The sequence below is a fragment of the Nylanderia fulva genome, unplaced genomic scaffold (genome assembly GCF_048542155.1).
Source record: "Nylanderia fulva isolate GAGA-0341 unplaced genomic scaffold, ASM4854215v1 Scaffold34, whole genome shotgun sequence".
Classification (NCBI taxonomy): Eukaryota; Metazoa; Arthropoda; class Insecta; order Hymenoptera; family Formicidae; genus Nylanderia; species Nylanderia fulva.
Genome location: NW_028190411.1, coordinates 2,039,014 through 2,062,984, shown reverse-complemented (window position 1 = coordinate 2,062,984; position 23,971 = coordinate 2,039,014). Strand labels below are relative to the sequence as shown.

At 35.1% G+C, this 23,971-nt stretch overlaps 1 protein-coding gene across 2 annotated transcripts in view; it reads right to left on the bottom strand.

Annotated features, from left to right (window-relative positions):
• The window catches only part of LOC114937477 (uncharacterized), a 98,503-nt gene that overhangs the window by 16,404 nt on the left and 58,128 nt on the right, over positions 1 to 23,971 (bottom strand). For both annotated transcript variants that reach the window (XM_029310936.2, XM_085485128.1), the window contains exon 9: positions 1,908 to 3,627. In XM_029310936.2, coding sequence (XP_029166769.1) covers positions 1,908 to 3,627 — 1,720 coding nt within the window. The remainder of the gene's footprint in view (positions 1 to 1,907; positions 3,628 to 23,971) is intronic.

Sequence of the window (23,971 nt, the reverse complement as noted above, 5' to 3'; positions counted from 1 at the left end):
TTTTCTTGCTTGTGAGTCTACTACTTTACCATGCCGTCGATGAACCTCACCTTAGAGATGTCCCATATTTTTCTACGCATGCTCTACGTTTTCAGCATCTCTAATCTAATCAAACAGTCGTCTTTGTACTTTTTTTTCTACTTTTGCAATATCAATGAAAATTAGAAGCTTAAGAACAATCCGATATATTTAAAAGAGTGTATATAAATAAGCGCGAACAATTTTAGGAGATGATTCTTTGTCGAAAATTAAGGGATTTAATTAGGAAGGGAGAATTTAATTAATTAATTATCTTATATAAACAAAAATTAAGTTTTTATTTTTTCTCAAATTTCAGACAGAAATTTAAAAAATAAAACTTGGTGGATATTTTCCACTAATAAAAAGGATATTTATTAATTAATATTCTTTTTATCTTCCTGCATCGTTATAAGGGGATGAAACTAACCTAACCCCTATTTAATTGTTTATCAGAACTTTTAAATAAACCGGAATATGATCATCTAAAAAAATCTGCGTTAGAAAGTTTGATTTCTTTAGAAACTTTTTTATCCCTTAATTTTTTTCATAAAATCAATAGTTAATAAATAAATAATAAAAAATAATAAAATAATAATAAATAATAAAAAATAATAAAATAATAATAAATAATAAAAATAATAATAAATAATATAAATAATAAATAATAGTTAAAAAAATAATTATTAATTTCTAAAATTTTTCGCACTTATTGAGGCACACTCTATATTTCGAAAAGAGGCGATAAAGACCTGTAATATATATGATGAGACTCCGCGAAATTTGATTGAAGTTTCCAAAGTGCAAGGACGCCGTTCGAGAATTAATGCTCAAAGTCATCGAAAGTCCCGCTTGCGGTTTACCTGTTCGACGTGCGTACCACTCTTCGAGGTACGCTCGTTCGACGATCTCTGCATCGTACGTCTCTCGTCCAAAGTCGTGGATTGGATCCCTCTGTTCCGTTCTACGTCCGTGATGCATCGCGTGATTTTCGGTTTCGGGACGGGAACGCGGAGAGAGAGCAGGATGCGAATCCGACGGGTCGACAGATCGGAAATATCCGACATATTTCTCCGACAAGCGCGAGATTTCGCGCCGCCGTCGTCGTCATCGCCTTTATCATCCACCGTCGTCAACTTGAAAACGCGCTCGTGCCCGACATTGCTCAAGTTTTTCCGATTCTGCGTGTTCGGCGAATCGCAACGATAGGAGGCGGAGGATGACAGCTCGTGCCAAGAATTCCAAAAATTTTGATTTATCTCCTGGACCCAGAGCCGAGTCAAGGACAACGAAGAACTCTGTTTGCGCGCGATAATTTTCCCCGGGCAGTGTGGACTTTCACCTTCAAAGTTCGCGAGAAGATACTCCGATGAATTCGCGACCTCGAAAGTTGACAACTGATCAGCTGATCGCACGGACTCGCGGAACGGTAACGAAGGGGAGGAATAATAACATATCGTCCCGATGTCTTCGTTCGCACGCGATGACTCCCGATGACTCTGTCCGCGCGCGATAATTTCCTCCGGACAGGGTGGACTTTCATCTTCAAAGTCCGTGAGAAGATACTCCGATGAATTCGCGACCTCGATAGTTGACAACTGATCAGCTGATCGCATGGAATCGCGGAACGTTAACGAAGGGAAGTTGTCCTTTTCGGAATCGTCCAAGTCGGAACCGTCATGGGAGGGTTCCTTCAAAGGGACCGAGAACACCTTCAACTCTTCCAAGTTCATGTTGTACGACTGCAGGACGGGATCGTCCGAGCGAGCGGAGAGTGCGTTAAGGCGATGCGTGCTGAGATAAGCGTGGCGAAGCGAACTGCGACTCTGCTCGTGTCGCAGAATAGATTGCAAGCCGTCGACTATCAAGCTCTTGACGTGGGACCTTACCTTTCTGGCGTCGTGCTTACGGTCTACGGACGCGACTACGGCTATCTCCCTAGCGCTGCTAGACAGCGTCGTGTAACGACTAGCAGTGTCATTCGGGGGTGGACAGGGGGTTGTGATGGTGGTGGTCGTCGTGGTCGTTGACGTCATCGTCGTGGGGGTCGCGAGGGTGCGATCGCGTCTCGGCTCGAGGGTGTTGTGCTTGCTGTTGCCGCTGGGTGTGGCGGTCTTATTCGGCGGCGGGTATACCGGATGGCGCTTAGTAACCGGCACAAAATCCGGGGGACAGTCCACGGCGACCTCGCGGTAGGACTTGTTGTTCGAGACCACGAGGAAGCTGCGATCGACGTCACTTCCGCGTTCGAGATCGCCAGACGCTTCGCTCCTCAGAGTGGAATAGCCGCTGGAGATCTGCTGATGCCGGTGCTTCTTCTTGGGCCGGGTCGTCGAGGCGCACGAGGAGGAGGATGTGAAGTGGGTCAGCTCAATGCCGAGGAGATCGTCGGTCGAGCCCGTCCGGACCAACTCGTCGATGTCGAGGCTACGTAGAAGACGACGACTCGTCTTCGGCTTCGCCCGCTCGCTTTCCACGTTCGCGCTACGTTTCGTATTCTTGGTACCGGATTTAGGGGTCATCTCCATCGTGCTTCGAGAGGATTCCGACTGATGATCCTCGGCAGGATCGACGACGGAGGATAACGCCTTGTCCTGATCCATCGGGATCCTCGGGACGGCCGAGCATTGATCGTCTATTAGTCTGGTCACGTCGGAGATCTCGTCGGATCGCAGGAGACCCTGAAGATCCTGCAGATCCGTCAGCCCGTAAGCCGGATTGTCGAAGGACGTCGCGTCCCGAGATCGGCCGAAGAGCGGTGGTATCTTGATGTCGGGCATCACCGACCTGCACGGAGAGCCGAGGTCTATCCTACGTACGTCGTAAGACGTGTGTCGCACGTCCTTGGGTTTATCCTTATTCTTATTAGGCTCGGGCTCGCACCTCAAACTGGTGTTTAAAGGCGCGGTGCTGTCGGATCTACCCGAGGAGCTTCTGGGACTCGCGGAATCGTCGCTGCAGGGTTTCAACATGGTCGGATAGTCCTCTTTGGCAAATGGATAGTCGTCCTCGACGTCGACGCCGGACTCCTTCTGCCCGTTCACGTCCTCGTGAACGTTCTCGTAATCCCCGAGAGCCCTCAGGGTGCTCATCAAGAGCGGACTGTCCCGGTACTCGCCGATACCAGGCGATATCTCCTTCCTGGTGTCCTCGATTATCTTCTTCGTCCTCTCGTCCTCGATGTTCATCTCGATCTTCAGCATCGACCGAAGACCGTTGATCGACCGTGAGGCCGCGTCGACGTCGTCGTTTGACAGTTCGTGTCCGGGGCGTCCGTCCGCGGGTGTGGTGCGCGTCTTAAGGGTCTCGTTTTTAAGGTTTAGGGATAGGTCGAGGTCGCTAGCGCTACGGGGACGATGCTGCAGCCCGTTCCTATAATCGGAAGAGCAAATCTTTACCTTGTTGGGATAGGCCTTCTGTAAGAGGGTGTCGGGCACATCAACAGGTAGCTCCCGATGATGTCCCAGGGCGCCAGGGGCCCACATCTCATCGGGCCCCAGTCCCTCCTGCGGCTTCTTCGCGTCGCGCGAGCTGTTGTTGTTCTCTTGCAGCTGTTGCTGTTGCTGAGAGTGTATGTCCGTCACGCCACTTCCGCTACGCCTTCGGGACCTAAAATCATGGAGCAAACTCTTTAACAACTGCAATTTTATTATTAACACAATGAAAAAATAATACAAAATCATCTAATCTGTAACAATGTTCAAGCTCGTATGTAAACAAACGCAATGATAACTTATTAAATATAACGAGGCCATGTGAAACGAGCGATAAAAAATTATTATAAAAAACTTGGAAAAATTTTAATTTAAAAAAACCAATTACAAACGTTTCGAACTATACTTAGTCTTCTTCAGTGCGCAATAAAATAATAATAATAAATGAATAAAAAAATTTTTTATTAACACTATTTATTATTAACAGTATTAATGAGAACAAATTTTCAGAATAAAATTCAAACTCATAATTTCAATTATATTGTATTAAATAATATATAATGAAATTAGTAGAAGCCGTTGCATTATTTCAATTAATTATTCATGATAATTAAAAATATTATTTTAAAGATGTATGAATTTTTGCTACAATATTGTTTATTATAAAAGGCATACACATAATAATCTACATTTGTTTGGTATGTAATTTTTTAATATATAACATAATTATTATACATATAGTATATATAGTACTTAATATATCATATAATAATTATATACCATATATTATACTATATAATATTATATATACGATAATTAGATACCATATATTATGCCATATAATAATTATATTATATTATACCAAATAAATGTATTATTACGTATGTGTATGCTTACAATAAATAATATTGCAAAAGTAAAAATTCATAAACATTTAAAATAACCTTTTAAATTATCATTAATAATAAATTGAAATAATGCAACGTCTTCCCTGATGGAGAAAACTGATTTTTAAGTGTTCACGAGATAAATAATGTTGACAGAAGTAGAGAACAGATAAATGAATGAGTAAGTGTATTATTGGGAAAGGAAGAAATTAAACGAAAGATAACTAATAGCCATTGGCACATATATTTCTTACACGCAACTTAAGTGAGATAAATGGCCGGCTGTTGCGAACACGAAATAGTAGAACTTGCATTTGCGGATAATTAGACAGCTTTGAGCTATAAACTGACTCGATATTGATTGTACAGCACCTACGCGATAACATATCATTAATAAAGATCACGTTCGCACCGTAGAGAAGGCAAATTAATATACGAAGAATGGTAAAATGACTCGAGGTGAATAAATGCTCAAGTGTTCTTGTTTCCCTTTTTTTCAAAAATAATACGAGGATAATAATATTTAATTCTAATATATAATTCTCTCATTTTTCAACTTGAGGGTACCAGAGTGAGAAATAAAAATGAGTAATGCAATCAAAGTTACATGATTAATATCAACATCTAATTTTAAGAGCCTTTTAGATAAACGAAAAAAATTATTTTTTTTTCCTTGCTTTGCAAAATATTTTTTTTCGTTTATTTTACTTTGCAAACATTTAACTTTAAGAGCCTTTTAGATAAACGAAAAAAATTATTTTTTTTCCTTGCTTTGCAAAATATTTTTTTTCGTTTATTTTACTTTGCAAATATATATTGCAAATATATATATATATATATATATATACGATAAATATTTGTAATCTACCTCGCGGCAATACCTGCAATATTCCCACCTTTCGTATTTTTAGATTTCATAGAACGTGAACGGCGCTCACGTGGAAATAAATTCAGCCGCTCTATATATCACATGACTCTCGATAGTGCATGTTATATATGATGTTTCAAACGAATCTCCGCCCGGTCGTACTTGGATCGTACGCGAAAAGTCAGCGGGATATGCGGACCGGAAAGAAACTTTCGATACGATAAACCTAAAATATATGTATTACCTGCTGTCAGTCGTCGTTTTATCATACCCGAAGAGGGATCGCGACGTTTCTCTTCCGTTATAAAGTTACCCCCGACAGACAAAAGTAGCTACTGCACGTCGCGTAAAAATGCCGCAATAAATAAATCTCGCGCGGTGAATGTCGTCATTTTTCCTCTCGGTCGCTCCGAAATAGAAGATGTATTTTTATTTTATTGTAATTGGCAAATTGAATAGCAAAATCTATCGCGATGTAAAAGTGTGACCGCGCTTTAGATATGTATATATACATATATATGGCGTTCGCTAAATCACATCTGAATGCAAATGTCAATCAACAGTGCAAAATACCTTCGTACAACAGCAATATTATTAACGTGCTACATACTGCTTCATGAAAATTCATCATACGCGAGCTTGAATGGTATAATAAAGCGTATTTGAATTTTGCCAAAACTGTTTGCATTGTATTATATCAGTCGAACGAGGGAATGACAAAATGGCTAAATTTGCAGCTATTAACTGTCAAAATGCAATCTGCGTCAAAATTCGACATTAAGTTTGCTCTAAATAAAAATATATGTCATATAATCGATTAAGAACGTATTTATTTTAATTGTAAAAATCGAGAATTTAATATCCGTTCTGATTTATGGGTTCAGAAATCTTGGTTGACGTAAACCGAACGAAATGTCAGTGCACATGTTTTTTTCCGATAAATAGATGAATCAAATAGCGAGAAGCGCACATACATGAAAAACACATATATATGTGATAAAAATATACACTTATATATACATATGAAGTGTTCTGTTATTTTAAATAAATGTCTATACGCGTTCAATATTCTGCATCGGCTGCGACAATGCATTAAAATGTCGCAAAAATACATAATAACGGTCCGTGAAAAATTCGAACTAAAAATAAACCTAAAAATTAGCGTTTTTTTTCAATTCGACTTCTATAAAATTTAATTCATTATTATTTTATCCTTTAAATCAATATTTATTTTGAATTTTCTTTCTTTATTTTATCTTATTACCTTCTAATCGTTTCTAATAAAAATTTGAGATTCATTAATTTTTAAATAAATATTTTAAAGGTTATTCTTATAAATAAATTTAAAATATTTAAAAATAACTTTTATATTTAATATTTACATTTCTAATAAATTACTATTAAAATAAGTTAATGATCTTGAATTTAAGTTTATGTTTTGAAAACATGTTAAAGAAATTTTAATTTTCTATTAACTTTTAAAAATTTATTTTTTTCCTAAATTATATTATTAATAATATAAATTTAAATCCAAAAATCAATATAATATAAACTAAAATTATTGGAAAAATAATTTTCCAACATAAATATATTAATTCATCATATCGCATTCGAGGGAGTATTCCACGTATAAAAAAATTACTATTCTACATAAAATATTAATTAAAATTAAAATTAAAATTATTGAATATCTTAATAAATTTCTAAATATATAAATTCTAATTAATCTAAAAAAAAATAATTATCCCATATTCAGATAAAAAAATCCATATCGCATCCAATAGTTTCCACTCTCCCACGTATGCGCGCTTCTGTTTCATAATATATCACAAAGTGCGGAGGATAAATTAGATTTGCGTGACAAAGACCGGTCACGTATACATATATACTATATATACATCCGTATAGGGGACCAATAGACCTTTTCGCAGATCTGGTTACACCGGGACTCTGGAGCATTCAACACAGGAACGCCATTACACTCGTTGGTCCTTGTACGCAAATACGCGTGCAAGGTATTCAAACGGACGATAAAGAAGGAGACAATGGAGATCGCGAACAAAAGCGATATGTAGGAAATACGAGGGTACACTATGCGATCCAATATATATTCGTATATAACATTTGGGGTGTCATTTGGTGACGCCACGGCGCTTTCTTTCCCTCGCATTCCTTCGGAAACACGTTTAACGAGATCCCACAAATTCTTCTTCCGCGATTATCTATAATATATAAATAAAAAATGAGCTCCATTTTTCTCCACTTCACGAATCAACCCCCTATCTGTCTCGCAATTTTGATTTCTTTTTCCGTCAACACATCGTTTAAATAAATTAGAAGGACATATTGCGCCAAATAATCTACACAGTAGAAAAATTTGTTTTCTTGTTAAAAACGGTCCCCGTGAAAATTTTTGTGTTCAATATTTAACACATTCATGTGCTAATTTAACATATTATTGTTCTGTTAATTGAACCTAAATGTTAAATTAAAATAACCGAAACAATGTAAAAATAACACAGTGTGTATCTATTTTTAATTTTACATAATAGGTAAATACGTTCTGTTTTGTTAGTAACAAGATTTTTCTGTTAAAATTTACAGGAAAAATATTAATTTGCTATTTTATTATATAGGTGGGGATGATAAAATCTAAAATGAGCATATTTTTTGTTAATTTTACACAAAATTTATTTTAAATTATTTGAAGTTTTGCATTTATTTTGTGTTCAAATATTAACACAATATTTGTATCTCCATTTAACATATTCATATTATGTTAAATTAACACCAAAATTTCTGTGGACCGTTTGGGACATGTGATGTCTGTTAAATTTAATAGAAATTTTTCAACTGTGTATCATTGATCTAGAATTCTACGCAGTAGGAAAATTTGCGGTTTCCTTTAAAATTTTTGTGTTAAATATTTAACACATTTATGTGTTAATTTAAAATATATTGCTGTTGTGTTAATTGAACTTGAATGTTAAATTATTAAAATACCTGAAAAAGAACACAATGCGTATCTCTTTTTAATTTTACACAATAAATATGTTCTGTGTTTCATTAGCGACAAGATTTAGCTGAGAAAATTTACAGAATAAAATGTTGATCTTCCATTTTATAAGTGGGGATGGATAAAATCTAAAATTAACATGTTAATTTCATACAAAATGTACTTTAAATTAACATATCCGCATTATGTCAAATTAACACAAAAATTTCTGTGGACCGTTTGGGACATCTGTTAAATAGAACACAAATTTTTCGAGCGTGTGGAATAATACTTTTTATTCAATTACCGTGTTTTTCTCTGTGTAAAACTTATATTTCACCCTCTCGTATTTCTTGCGCACAATTATTTTATATAAGCTTCAACAGGGTAGAAAAATTCAATCTCTGGCTGAATTAAGGAAACGATCTCTCCCTTTTTTTTTTATTCTACCTTCCGCCTGTCACGGTTCTTTAACGTATTTACAGCAGGAATTAAATATCTCAATGAGAGGGACCTAATTTTTGCGACGTCCGGCCGGATTTCGCCGGAGGAAAAAGGTCACGTTTTTTTCTCTCGCTCTCCACGTGTAAGAAATCACCGCGGATTGTGTATTATATATATATATATATATATATATATTATATATATATATATATTATATTATATATATTATATATATATAATATATACCTATATATATATATATATATATATATATAGATATATATAATATATATATTATATTATATATATTATATAATATATATTATATATATATTATTATATAATTTTATTAATATATATTATATATATATATATATATATATAAAATATAATATAATACACAAATATAAAATATACTTTCCATTGCTAAATCGATCGTCAACGTCGGGCCGCGTGCATTCGTTCCACGTGGAGTCCGTAAAACGGAAAACGTGAGCAGGTCAGCCGGTTTCTAAACCGAAAGCACCAAACCGCATTTATTGTAGACCCGTCGAGAGGAGGAGTCCCTTTTAAAGGGAAGACTCCATCGAAGCGAGAACGCATTTTCAAGAAAGCAGACGGCGAGCAGGTCTGGACAGTCTCCGAACTAAGGCTCTTAGTTGGAAGAAAAACTTTCCAAAACTCCAAGAATTCCTTTAATTCCGGACCGAGGGATCCCGATAATCCTCTCTCCCTCGTCCGGGACAATAAAAAAAAATTCTATTTGGTTCTCTGCGAGGATACATGACAATAAAATGCGAATCGTCGCCGGTTTCGTGCGAAATATTTCTGGCGAAATTATCGAGCGCTTCGGAGCTTCAAAGGGATGAAAATATCACGGCATTTATGGCGATGACGATCGGCTATGTGAAGTAAATTGATGATAACGATAATTATCCGACCTGTCCGGGCTTTTACCGCGTGTGAGTTAACTGAAAGCTAAATTAAGTCACAAAAGCTGTCGCGTCATTTTCATGATATGAGATGCTTGCGAAAATAATAATATATAATTTTAGAAAAAAAAAATTGTAAAATGCATACTTTCGCCATCGGTTTCAAACTTTTATTTTAAAAAGAGAAAGAGAATTCTCTCGAGAGAAAAAGATTTGATTAAAAAGTTTTCTCGAATTTTTCGAGTTTGGCGAACTACAAATTTGAAAGATCTGCCTTTGTCCTTTTTTCAATACTTCGGAAGAAAGATGTTTTTTTCCTCAAATGTGCGTATGCGCAGTTCTTTAACGCTTAAAAGCCTTCGTTCTCTCTCTCTCTCTCTTTCCTTTTTATCTTTTATGTAAAATAACGTGCAGGAATTTTAAATTGCTTTCATGCTTTCTACGACGACGCTGACAATTTACAGTAATTGCAGCCAAAAAATTTGCTGGGTTAAATATATACAGGATGTACCTAAATAAGTGCGAAAAATTGTAGAAGATGATTCTTTGTGGAAAATTAAGGGGGATTTCTCATATAAACATATACCAAAAATTAAATAGAGGTTGCCAATTTCATTCTTATAACGATACAGGAAAATCAAAAAATATTAATAAATATCCTTTTCATCAGTGGAAAATATCTACCAAGTTTCATTTTTTTTTATTTATCTGAAATTTGAGAAAACAAATAAAAACTTAATTTTTGTTTATATAAGAAACCTCCCTTAATTTTCGACAAAGAATCATCTCCTAAAATTTTTCGCACTTATTTACACTGAAAAAAAATGTGTTAACTTGACTATACCTTTCAACTAAATATTATTTTGTTAATTGAACATATATTAGTATTCAAATATACGTTTTGTAAGCATTTTGTTTGTTTAAATATTTTTATTAAATATTTCAATACAACAATTTTTATTAAATATAAAATATTTTAATTTATTTTATTAAATATTTTAATTATTTATTAAATATTAAATATTTTAATAAAAATATTTAAATTAAATGTAACATATTAAATCTAACAAAACGTATGTTCAATTAACAAAGTAGTAATTTAATTGAAAGGTTTAGTCAAGTAAAATTTTTTTTCAGTCTAGATACACTCTGTCTGTAGAGTGAAAGTATATCCTGACGAAATACAGAAGGAATGCGAGCCGTCTAATAATGAACGTATCAGCACCGCATATCTTCAAATATTATACAAAATCGTGACGCCTGCGAAAGGTCACTCTCTTGCTTTCTCAATTAATTTCTCCATTCATGTCTACCATTTTATCGTATCATCCGTTTTCTCACCGATTGGGCTCTTACTCAGCAGAAACTGCACTTTCCTTTTTTTTAATAATGCACCACTGCATCGTGCAACGTTATTATTATTATTATTATTATTGTTATTATTACGTTAGCGAGATGATTCAAATCCGACTAATTTATCGATGATAGATCGAAGATACAATGTGGATTATCACGTTGCACAGTTGCAATGACGTATCGAAAATCGAGATCGCGCGGAAAGAAACAAATAACAAAAAAACGACAATGAAATATCGGGAATATTCATAGTTATTTTTTTTTCGATAAAATCGATAATTAAACGTCGCGAGTCTTAAGGTCGCGCGCGCGAAAAGAACAAAAAAAATATCGATCCCTCGCGCTGTTTATTGTCATCAGATAGAGGCGCAGTTTATTTCTGTATCCATAGAATTACGACCGCGGAAATCAAATTTCGTTAAATTAACGAGCGTAACCGCCCGTATTTAATGAAAGATGGGAAGAGGGAAAAGGGGACCGAGCTCAAGGTTCGAACAATTATTCGTGTAATCGCGTGCGAAATGCGCAAATCGAGATTATATAACCGAGACTTACACAATCGGAAGATATATAGATGTATCAAGCATATTTCGCGCACTTTAATTCCGACGAAATTTTTGACATTTCGCGCAAAATTTCCGCTGACAAGATATTTTTATTTTTACACACTGAAAAAAATTATTAAATTAATATATATACATATATATATATATATATTTATATATACATATATATATATATATATTTATATATAAAATATATATATTTATATTATATATAAATATTTATTTCAATGCTGCCTAATAAATAATTTACCCGAAAGAAATATTTATTTGTTTGGAAAGGAATTTTCTTAGTTACGTCAAGTAAATAATTTTCACATCAAATCAATATTATTATAGTTTCAAATAAATAATTTATTTGGCAGTATTGAAATAAATACTCGAATGCAATACATTTTTTTTCAGTGCGCACAATAAGCATCACTATATGTTTCTTGTTGCGTCCTATACAAGAGAGTTTATCGATACGTCATATTTTATAAACGCGAAAGAATGAGAAACAATTTGTTACAATAAAGCGCGTATATTTGCGCGACTAGAATAATATAAATCTTGTTATATAAACTTTTATATAAAAATGCGTAAAGCTTGTTACGTAAACTTGTCACGGATGTGCTATTCAATTACAGCTTGCAACTATAGCCTAGATTAAAGCCAGTAGAGCTTTAAGCTGCTGTATAGACGAAGATTAAATTAAAGTGGATTCATCCGACATATACATATATTGTATAAATTCACTTATGTGTATATATACTTTTATTAGAATTATTGTACCAATAGTGAAAAAAAAGAAAATAAACATTCAATATTACTCGCGTTGAAAAAACAATCCATTGAATTTTTTACTCGAAATATTTGTCTTTTATTTCATACGAAATTGCACGAATTGAATAAATATATTTGTTACGTGTAAAATGAAAAAGAACATAAATAAGAGACTATTCTGTACAAAGAACCGGGAAAGATGCGTGTTTCGGATTATCTCCTCACAGTTGAAAAATTTCTCTTTTTAACAGATATATCGTATCTCCCAAACGGTCCACAGAAATTTTTGTGTTAATTTAACATTAAATGGATATGTTAAATAAGGACGCAAATATTGTGTTAATATTTGAACACAAAATAAATGCAAAACTTCAAATAATTTAAAATAAATTTTGTGTAAAATTAACATAATTGTATGTAAAAATTAATCAAAAATATGTTAATTTTAAATTTTATCATCCCCATTTATAAAATAGAAAATCAACATTTTTTTCTGTAAATTTTAGCAAGTAAATCTTGTCGCTAATAAAGCAGAACATATTTATTGTGTAAAAATAGATGCACATTGTGTTATTTTTATGTAATATTAATTATATATTTTTTCTATATATGTATATATGTTATGTTAAATACTAATATTATTATATATTATATATATTTTTTGATAGATATGTTTGATATATGTGACATGTACACTGTAAAAAAGATATGTAATTTTACATTTAAAAAATATGTAATAAAATTACATAAATAGATTTTACATATATATATTTTTATGTAACATTACATATTTTCTCTATATATGTATATATGTTATATTAAATACTAATATTATTATATATTTATAATATAATACATATTATATATATTTTTTGATAGATATGTTTGATATATGTAACATGTACACTGTAAAAAAGATATGTAATTTTACATTTAAAAAAATATGTAATAAAATTACATAGATAGTAAATGTAAAATTACACGACAAATAATGAAGAGATATACATTTTCCTTATTTAGCGTCTAAAATTTTACACTTATTATTTATGTCATTTTACATATATATATTTTTATGTAATATTACATATTTTCTCTATATATGTATATATGTTATATATATATATATATTATTTTTACATTTTTTCCAGTTGTTTTAATAATTTAACATTTAAGTTCAAGTAACAGGACAGTAATATGTTAAATTAATACATGAATGTGTTAATGGGGGCCGTTTTTAATAAGAAAACACAAATTTGTCTACTGTGCTGTAATACTGTGTGCAACTCGACATATCCGGCCCTGGTTTAACGATACTTTGTGGAGGCGGGCAGGCAGGTGAGCAGGGCTGCAGTCAAGAACGGAAACACGTGATCTCCCCTTGTTTCAAGCTTCATGTGAGAATTCACGTTTGATGTTCCCAGAGTTGAGAGAGCACAGAGAGATATTCCCCAGCGTGATTTTATACAACTTTAACCATATACGACTATAACATTCCACTTTACGCGGGTTTATAAATACATATATACGCGGCCATGTATTATATTTACATGCTTGTTCCGAATTTCATTAAAAAAATAACTCTCGTGGAGAATTACAATTTGGAGCAAAAAAAAAGCACTTTTATTTTCTCTAAAAATTCGGATAGTACTTAAATAATTCATTGTCAATTGCACGGACTTTATTGCCATTAAAAACGCACGAATATCTGGTGTATAAACAATTTAATATATGTAACGAGGATAATTCGACATTATAAAAAAAAAACTTTTAAAATTTGGAGCAAAAATAAATGCACATTTTTTTCTTCCTTAAAAATTCGAATAGTAAATAATTAATTTTCAATCGCGCGAACTATATTGCCATTAAAAATACACAAATACCTGTCGTATAAACAAATATACACAACAATAATTCCAAAATTTCATTTGCAAAATCACTTTCACGAGGACTTCAAATTTGGAGCAAAAATAAATGCAAGGCACATGTTTTTTCTTTCAAAATTCGGAAAAATGTCAGTAAATAATTATAAAAACGCGCGAATATCTGTCGTGTAAAATACAATCTAATATATGTAACGAGGATAATTCGAAAGATATATTAGATTTGAAGCAAGGCGAGAAATGCAAAAATTCCAAGTCCCTCTTGTAAAGCGCGATTCCGCGCATAAGTTGGCGCTAATTATTGGCTCCCGATAGGCACTTTTACGGTATTTATGTCCTCGGACTATGGTAATAACGCATAGTTATTACTGAGATCTCTTCCGAGTGTACTCTCTGAGCGCTAAGTGGCGCTTGATAACAAGCGGGCTGCTATTAAATTAATCGAGCAGCGATATATCTCACGAGGGAAAGAGAGAGAGACCTTTAATACATAATATCTACATCGCGTTAGATATTAACTCTCACTCCCTACGGAATACCCTGGCACGAATATACATCCCTGGCCCTCGAACAAGTATCTTTAATTAAGAGCGCTAAAAATACAAGGCTTTCATACACTTCTTTTTAGCTACCGGAGCGTAATTCGTTCTGTGCTGGACAAGAAAAAAATTGTTTTGTTTGTCTTGAAAATTGGAAGGCGCACGCAAAGTTGGGCGAGAACAACTGCACGTATATTTTTCTTCGCAAGTAATTAGAAATTCAAATTCTTTAGTGGGAAATGTTATAAGTTCAGGTATGAAAAAAAACTGGTAACACACACACACACACACACGACACACACACAACACACACACACAACACACACACAACACACACACACACAACACACACACACACACAACACACACACACACACACACACACAACACACACACACAACACACACAACACACACACAACACACACACAACACACACACACACAACACACACAACACACACACACATACAACACACACACAACACACACACACAGCCAGACATAGATATGTCAGGTGCATTAAAATTATTCTTATTTTGCATCTAATATCTAGACAAGGTGTATCTAAATAAGTGCGAAAAATTTTAGCGGATGATTCTTTGTCGAAAAATTGTCAAAATAATAATAGAATATCATTATATTAATATAATGGATATTTATATAATAAATATCCTTTATATTAATGGAAAATATCCACCAAGTTTCATTTTTTTAATTTCTCTGAAATTTGAGAAGAAAAATAAAAACTTAATTTTTGTTCACATAAGAAACAAAGTTAGATATACTCTGTATATATACAAATATAAAAAATTCAAGTATGAAATGGGGCTATTAAGTGCACTGAGAAAAAATTACAAAATTAATCAATATTGATTTCAGTACTGCCTAATAAATCATTTATTTGAAACAAATAAATATCTCTCTGTTTTGAAAGGATTTTCTTATATCAAATAAATACTTTTCACATATCAAATCAATATTATTAGTTTGAAATAAATGATTGATTAGGCAGTATTGAGATAAATATTTATTCGAATTCAATAAATCTCGTTTTCAGCGCGCCTTTTCAATGAATTATTTAAATATTATAATTGCAGATACGAAACGCCGTTCGAGAATAGCGAGCTCGAGTTTGCCGAATATTGCGGTGCGATATCGGGAAAGGTGCCTCGTGTTTCAAACACACCCGCGATTGTCGCTGATATAAGCGACCGCGAACAATACAATCTGTCGTTGCGCGCTAATAACGCCGAGTATCAATATTTAGAATTACGACATTCCGAACGTGCGCGCAGGCGCTAAACGAAATTGTGAATAATAATGGAAGATGAGATTTACGATTATTTAGATAGTCTAATGTAAAATAATTAAATAGTCTTTCCCCCGAGGCCGGAAAGTATTCAAGATTTTTTTTTTTTTCGTTTTTTTCGAAATTTATCACCTGTCGTTATTTCACGCGCGATGCGTCCGGATGTGCACGAGCGTATCGAAATCGTGTCGTCAATCGTGTATCACGTACTCTCATGGAATGTGCGAGCGGTTAGCAAGAAGGTTTACGGTCGCAAGGTGCTTTAGAAAAGACGAAGGCCGTAAAACTTCAGACGGCACGTTTCGTGAAATTGAAAGGACGGATTTTCCCTCGTCAAGATTATCCATTATGTTTTTCAACCGGTATTTTTTCAGGTGCCTCCTATTCTCAGTGTTGTGTTGAGGTGATTTTTTAATTAGTTAGATGAAGATATGTAAATTTATTATAAAGATCATTTTGTTTTAAATATGTCTAGGTAAAAGATAAAATTATATGTAGCGATTCATCTAGAGCATTTCCAGGTAATAATATTTTTAAAAAAATGTAAATTGTCGAAGAAAATGTATTCATATTTTATTTGTAAGATTTTACCGATTATTGTTTAAATTCTATTACTTGAGTATTTTTATGTGTTACAACTCTAAATCAAATTATCTGAATATTATTCTAGATAATTTAGTGAAGATAACATTTTTTTCTAAGATGCACGTAATACATATTTTTGCTATCTATATAAGGTAAGATGACGTCAAAATTTTATCTAGATGATCATCTATATAATTTTATTAAGATAACTGCTCCTATTTAAATGCGAAGAATAAGCGTTCTATAATTAAGCGAAGCAACGATGAAATAATATATAGTGATGAGATAAAAAAATCGCAATTTCTTCGTGCGAATCGAAAATGATTTGGAATTCCTGAAAATGGATCTTTACACAATTTCGAAATACATATTTCTCTAGATTTTTCACCCATCTCCATCGATATATCTATGTCAGACGCATGCATCAGTCACAAAAAAAATAATCGTGACAGGTTGAAACCATCTATTTTCGATCTCGTATCAGAAAATATGTGAAAGTTGAAAAATATTTTTCATGGTTTTGAAAGAATTCAACGTTTTATGTAGTCGCATTTTTGGGATAAAAGGCCCCTCCAGGTGGTAAAAGCCCTTTTATTTTATTGTTTCACGTTACAAAACGTGACTTCGAATTTACCAGTCCGTAGTAAAATTTAAAAAAACAAAATTTCTTTTTCAAGAAAAACATTAATTACAGTTGGCAAATTCCTTAATAGAATAAAATCTTTTTTTTTTTTTTACAGACTCGTTTTTACATCGCAAATAAACCATCGGCGCGATTGTCTTCGCAAATTATTTATGACCGTTCTTAAGGTGATCCTAAGCATTCTTCTGAGAGAAATCTGTGATTTCCATCCTGTTTTATCGACATGTGATCGAAAATGAGGTTAGATAAACTATAAATCTATTTATTGGCTATACAAAATGTTTTTTACCATTGAGGAAAAATGTTTTTTACCTGAAATAAAAACGCTTCGCCCTGTGTTAATATTAATACTTTAATTTGTACAGGAAAAAGATCGATCAATCTGTATAGTCTCACATATCTTTGTTACAAAATTATAAATTCCAAGTATTCATAATTCTGTAATCAAAAGATATATGAAACTATACAGATTGATCAATCTTTTTCTTGTACAAATTAAAGTATTAACATTAACAAAGGGCGAAGCGTTCTAATTTCAGATTAAAAAACAATCCGTATAGCCAATAAATAGATTTAGTTTACCCAATCTCACATTTTGTCGATAAAACAGGACGGACACTTCGATATTTTATGGGTTAGCTTAGAATCCTCTTAATCAAGACGCGCATCTCGTCGCTGGAAAAACCTACCAGTATAGCGATTTGAGGATTCTCATGGCGTGACCCTCTCTCAACGACTCGTCCTTCGCTCAGACCTCATGGACGATGCTCGCGCGACGAAGCTCACGATCTTACACGACCGAGGAATCTCAAATGCGAGAGAGACCAACCTTCCGTTTTCTCTCTCTCTCTCACTCTCTCGACCTCGGCGCCTTCTTAAGCACTCTTCATTATCTCCCAACCTGTCGTCTTCCTGCTCGCAGAGACCTTCCAAATCTCCTCTTCCTTCTTCCCGCTACTTAATATTTCTCTCTTCTCGCTCTCCTCCTCAGGGTTTCTACGCCCTACCTCATTCAACTTCGATCCGCGTGTTCCGCACTTTTGCTCCTGATTCGACCTTCGCGAGGCTCCTCTACATTCCGCACACGATTCTCTCACCACACCCCGTCGCCTCATACCGCGACGTCATTAAATATTTACGCCTCTTCTCTGCAGGACAGAGACTGAGACGCGAATTCTTCTCGGAATTTTTGTTCACCGACAGGCTCCAACATCCATTGGAAGTCGTACGCCCACACTCGTCCGCGGAGAATCCAGTCTTCGTTCCTCCACGACCTTTTCCTGAAGATTTCCCTCGATCGCGGTTCACCACGTGTCCCGAGTTCCTCGGGATTCGTCGTCTCCTTTTTTTCCTATTCACCTCTCGTCTAGTTCCCGGTGAATCACTCTACCTGCACCTCGACCTTATCTCCTCGCTGGATCCACGCGTCAGCGAATTATCCGGTGGCACATTCCACCTGCACACCAAAGGGGCCACCACACACACACACACATACACGCGCACACAGGTATGAAGAGCGGTCGGTCACGCGACGGACGGACGACCGACGACTCAACGGAGGAGGTGTATGCACCTTCCGAAGGCTGCATGCGACGAAGGAGGAGTCGGCGACGGCGCGCTATATCGCGTTCTCCAACGCTCTCGTACCGGTTTTGGTAACCCTGTCGCTCGCGCGGACAGATATTCCCGATATATCGCTCCCCGTTAACAGCCTCGATTTTCGCGCTCCACTTCAACCCTCCAACGAGATAATGAACGCTCGATTAACGATAATAGCCAATTGAACGATCCCCATTTAAGCACCTTCCTATATATCATCTATTGGATCACGTTGTGTTAATTCGGGAGTATTCGCGCCTCGAATTTGAAAACACGCACTGCTTTGGAGAAAAACAGATCTATGATGAGAGTTGGTTTTTCTTAATTGCGATGTGAACCCCCTTCGCACTTGGTTCTTTTTTTTCCTGAGACGGAGCGGGACCGAGGAACGCGGGCGTCCCTCCGACTTCGAACTGACGTGGGTTTGTTGGCTTCGCTTTACCCCCGGAAAGTCGGTGCCCCCTTCTTCGTTTGTGTTTCTCTTTCTCTCTCTTCTACCTGTTCGGGGGGGACTTAGCCTCTCCTTCTCTGTCCTTCCCTCTCTTTCTCAAACCTGCAACCCCTCTTTCATCTCTTCACCATCTCCCTCCTCGACGTTTTACCTTCCAGCTGCGCGTTCCTGCCTTCTTCTCCCTCCACTCGCTCTTCTATCCCTCCACGACTCCGGTGTGTTCACCGGTTCAAGCGCGAGTGTCTCCTTCCATCTCGTGGCCATTCGAATCCTCCGTTTCGGTCCCACCTTACGATCTTCCATCCCTCTTACCTCGTCTGCTCCGTTTCTTTCCCATTTTCGGCTCCCTTCCCGTTCTCCATCTCTCTTCTTCTCCGACCTTCCTCATCCGGTCTGCATTCCTGCTTCTCCGGTCTCTCTCTCTCTCTTTCTTTCTGTTTGTCTCGATGGCATCCTCGGCCGAGTGTCTGTCCCCGTCCACTCACAAATTTGGACCTTTTTTCTCCCTCCGTCTCGCTCTTTCTTTCATTCCTTTTAGCCTTCTCTTTTGCCTCCACCGACTCACGAAGGTGGTTCTGATTTCTTTCTCTCTTCGCTTCGCTCCCCTGTGTCCGAGACTCCTCTTCGACGACGAGATCACGTGGTCCCAGCATTGAAGTCTCTCGCGCTCACCCCCTCCCCCTCGCACCACCCCCCCCCCTCCGTTTCCACCTCGCGCGAGTGTTCAAAAGTGTACGTGCGACACGCACACACGTGCGCGTGCTGTTACGTGCGAGACGCGACGTAAATGAAATGAATATAAGTAATTGTTCGTTTAGAAGACTTTATTTGAACCAGAGGAAGTTTTTAGTAGCTTGAGCTACGACAGAAGACTGACTTGATTCTCAAGAAAGGTATCTTTCCTCGAAGGTTAAATAATTTTCAACAGAGAAATTCAAGGAATTTTGAAATTATGATTGGAGCGGGTTTTTAGAAGGAAGGGTAAAGTTATAAAATTGCAAAAAGGGTAGTAGGAAGAATAGTATATTGTGTATCAAGTGCGGAAAGTTGACAATTGGTCACGATTAGCCGTGGGCAATATATTGCCCACGGTTTTAGCCGTGGGCAATGACTTTGAACGCGGCTCAGCCGTAGGCAATGGCTTTGAACGCGGCTTATTCACTCACCGCGTCGCCGCTAGATGGCGGCGTGGGAAATCGGCCGCTTTCCGCACAGAAAACACGCACACAAAGTGCCACTTTGCCTGCACGTGTAATACAAAAAAATATATGGCGCGAACCTAATGGTTCATGGATTGCAGATAATAAAAAGGAAAAAGAGAAAAAAAGGTTTATGATAGTTGAACGGAAATCATAAAATCAAATATCTAACATATGATGGGTTACCGCACGTAACAGTGCACGCATTTATTCTCACGCAAACATTAGCGTTCGCACCGCGATATCTCGTTCGAGAATATAGTATTTCGACTCTCAGCTGATCCGACGAACGATCGTTTTCGCCTTTCTCACGATTATCAATCCGACCTTGTGCTTCTCCTGAATGAATTCCAGAGACGTCTCTCTTCTCCTGAGTAATATGGCAAAACACGATGGCAATTTATCGATCCCCGAGATCCGATGTATGTATACGCGCTTTTAACTTGTTATTTGATTAAGAATCGCTTCTATTATATATAGCTGTATTTGTACACTCCGGATCGCGTTACTCGTCTGAAATTTTATACGCCTCTCAAGTGTCAATGACACTTGTCAAAGTCATTGCTAGATTGTAAGTGTAGCAAGTTGTTGTTGCAATTGTGCGCGAAACTTGTTTAAATAGTCCCGTCTGAACGAAATGTCAAATTCTCAAGTTTTAAAGATCGATACCAAACAAATACAGCCTACTACACAAAAATTGTAGGATTTCGAAGTCAGGTCAATGTCTTTTCGCGAGCATAATTTCATCCTAGGATATTTTTGAGATTGCAAGGTCATCGTTATTAAAAATATTATTTTTTTTCAAGTTGCACATTGCAGATTGCATTTTTTTAATTACAAGAGTTTGTTTTTCTGAGATCAGTTGGTTTATCTCATTAGATTCTATGTAGAAAATTATTAAGGTAAGATTATCGAAAAATAAATATATTACAAGATATTTCGTATTTTTTTCTCAAAATGTGTTTCATCAAAATATGTTCAGAATAAAGCATAAAATATCTCGTAAATCATTTATTTTTCGACTATTCTCTTACAATTTTTTACGTCAAATATTACGAGAAAAAGATTACGCAAATAGCAATGCTAGTTACTTAAAATAAGACACCTTGTGCATATGATATTAAATGTAACATTTCAATGGAGAGTCGTACACAGGAAAATTCGTAGGAAATTTTCTTGTTAAAGACAATTAAAATTGTTGTGTTAAATATTCAACACATTCACGTGTAAATTTAACATGTTGCTGTTGTGTTAATTAAACTTAAATGTTAAACAACTGAGAGAAAAGATGTAAAAATAACACAATGTGCATCTGTTTTTAATTTTACAAATAAATATGTTCCCTGTTTTATTAGTAACAAGATTCATCTGTTCAAATTTACAGAAAAAAAATGTTGACTTTTTTATTTTATAATTTAAGTGGGAATAATCTAAATTAACATATTTTTAGTTAATTCTTATATTAAAACTATGTATTAATTTTGCACAAAATTTATTTTGTGTAAAATAATTTGTATTTTTAATTTAATAATTATAATATATATACATGTTTTAATATTTTAATAATTTACATTTATATTTTGTATTAAAATATTAACGCAATATTCGTGTCTCGATTTAAGTTAAATTAACACAAAAATTTCTCCGGACCGTTTGGCCGATATCTGTTAAAGTTAACACAAATTTTTCAACCATTACATGTACATACACGAATATTGCGTTAATATTTTAATACAAAATAAATGCAAAATATAAATGTAAATTATTAAAATATTAAAACATGTATATATATTATAATTATTAAATTAAAAATACAAATTATTTTACACAAAATAAATTTTGTGCAAAATTAATACATACATAATACACGCTTAAGTGCGTCGCACTTGTGCCGATCGGAGCCGCGAGTGGGAGATGTGGGCCACTCGACGAGCATATCGAGAATGCAGGATGGTGTATCGCGCTAGACACCTTGATATTGTGTGCAGATTTTGCATCTGCAATTTTATTGTTCCCCGACGACGAAGGAGAGAGTGGGAGGCCTGGCTTTGTTCGATTGTAGGGATGTGTGCGCCGCGTCAAATGAGACAGAATGCGAGTATCCGCCCTCGATCATTGCGCAACTCTCTCATTATTCGCGGATTAGCTATCCATCGTGCGGAAATATTTATCGATTGTGTTAAAGTCGCCCATTGAATCTCTCTCTCTCTCTCTCTCTCTCTCTCTCTCTCGCTGCTTCGAGAGTCACGTCCTCGAATAGCAATTCGCTTGGATAAAAAGCGCGCGAAGGCGTTCGATTAAATTCATGCCGCGTTATTACATTGAATTATGTAATTCTTTAGATAGAGTGATTCGATAATAATGAAATTGAGATGGAAAGAGAAAGCATAATCGAAGGTCAATAATATATCCGGTCCTGACCCTGAGGGGTCGATGTTTCGGAAATCGTTTGACCGATTAATCAGTATTGATAAACAATGCATTTCGCATATCTAGCATATCAATATGAATGTAGTTTCTATTTGGCGGAAATATCGCGAAATGTCACTTGTTGCGCAAATTAATTCATAACTTTTAATATTCAATATTAGTTCATGCGAGATATTCAAATTATTAATTGATTAAAGTCAAACTTGCTGGAAATTCGACGAGAAATAATGTTTATTATCTGCATTTCTGTTTCTCGCAAGCTTATTTCTTATTAAAAAAATAGATTTTTTTACATTTTTATTAAGATCGATTGCAATTTAATTAAAGCATCCCCGTGAATCTAAATCGCAGATTATTAATATAAAGATTACTGAAAATTCGGCGAAAAATAACGTATAATATCTGTTTTTCGAGCTTAATTTTTGCAAAAAAAAATTATCGCTTCTTACATTTTTATATTAAGATTAATTGCAATTTAGTTAAAGCATCCGTGAAAAGGAAAGGAGCGAATTCTAAGATGTATCCCGGAAATGGCAAAGTTCTTTGCCAGCTGATTCTCTTAAAAAAAAAAAAAAGCGTTTCTGTTTCTTGAAGGCTTATTTCTTGTCGATTTCTTATAAAAAAAATAGATTCTTTTACATTTTTATTAAGATCGATCGCAATTTAATTAAAGCATCCCCGTGAATCTAAATCGTAGATTATTAATATAAAGGTTACTGGAAATTCGGCGAAAAATAACGTATATAATCTGTTTTTCGAGCTTATTTTTCGCAAAAAAAAAACTATCGCTTCTTACATTTTTATTAAGATTAATTGCAATTTAGTTAAAGCATCCGTGAAGGAGAGAAGCGAATCCCGGAAATGGCGAAGTTCTTTGCCAGCTGATTTTCTTAAAAAAGATATATATCTCGATTTGCAGAACAAATTCGCGCTTATACGGAAAGATTGGAAGAATAGCTGGTAATATTTTCGCCGAAGGAAGAAAACAACAACAACAACAACAAGAAAATAACGAGAAGCGAAAGATGCGGATGTTTTCCCTCATCGTTCGCACATTGACGTTTATTAAACGA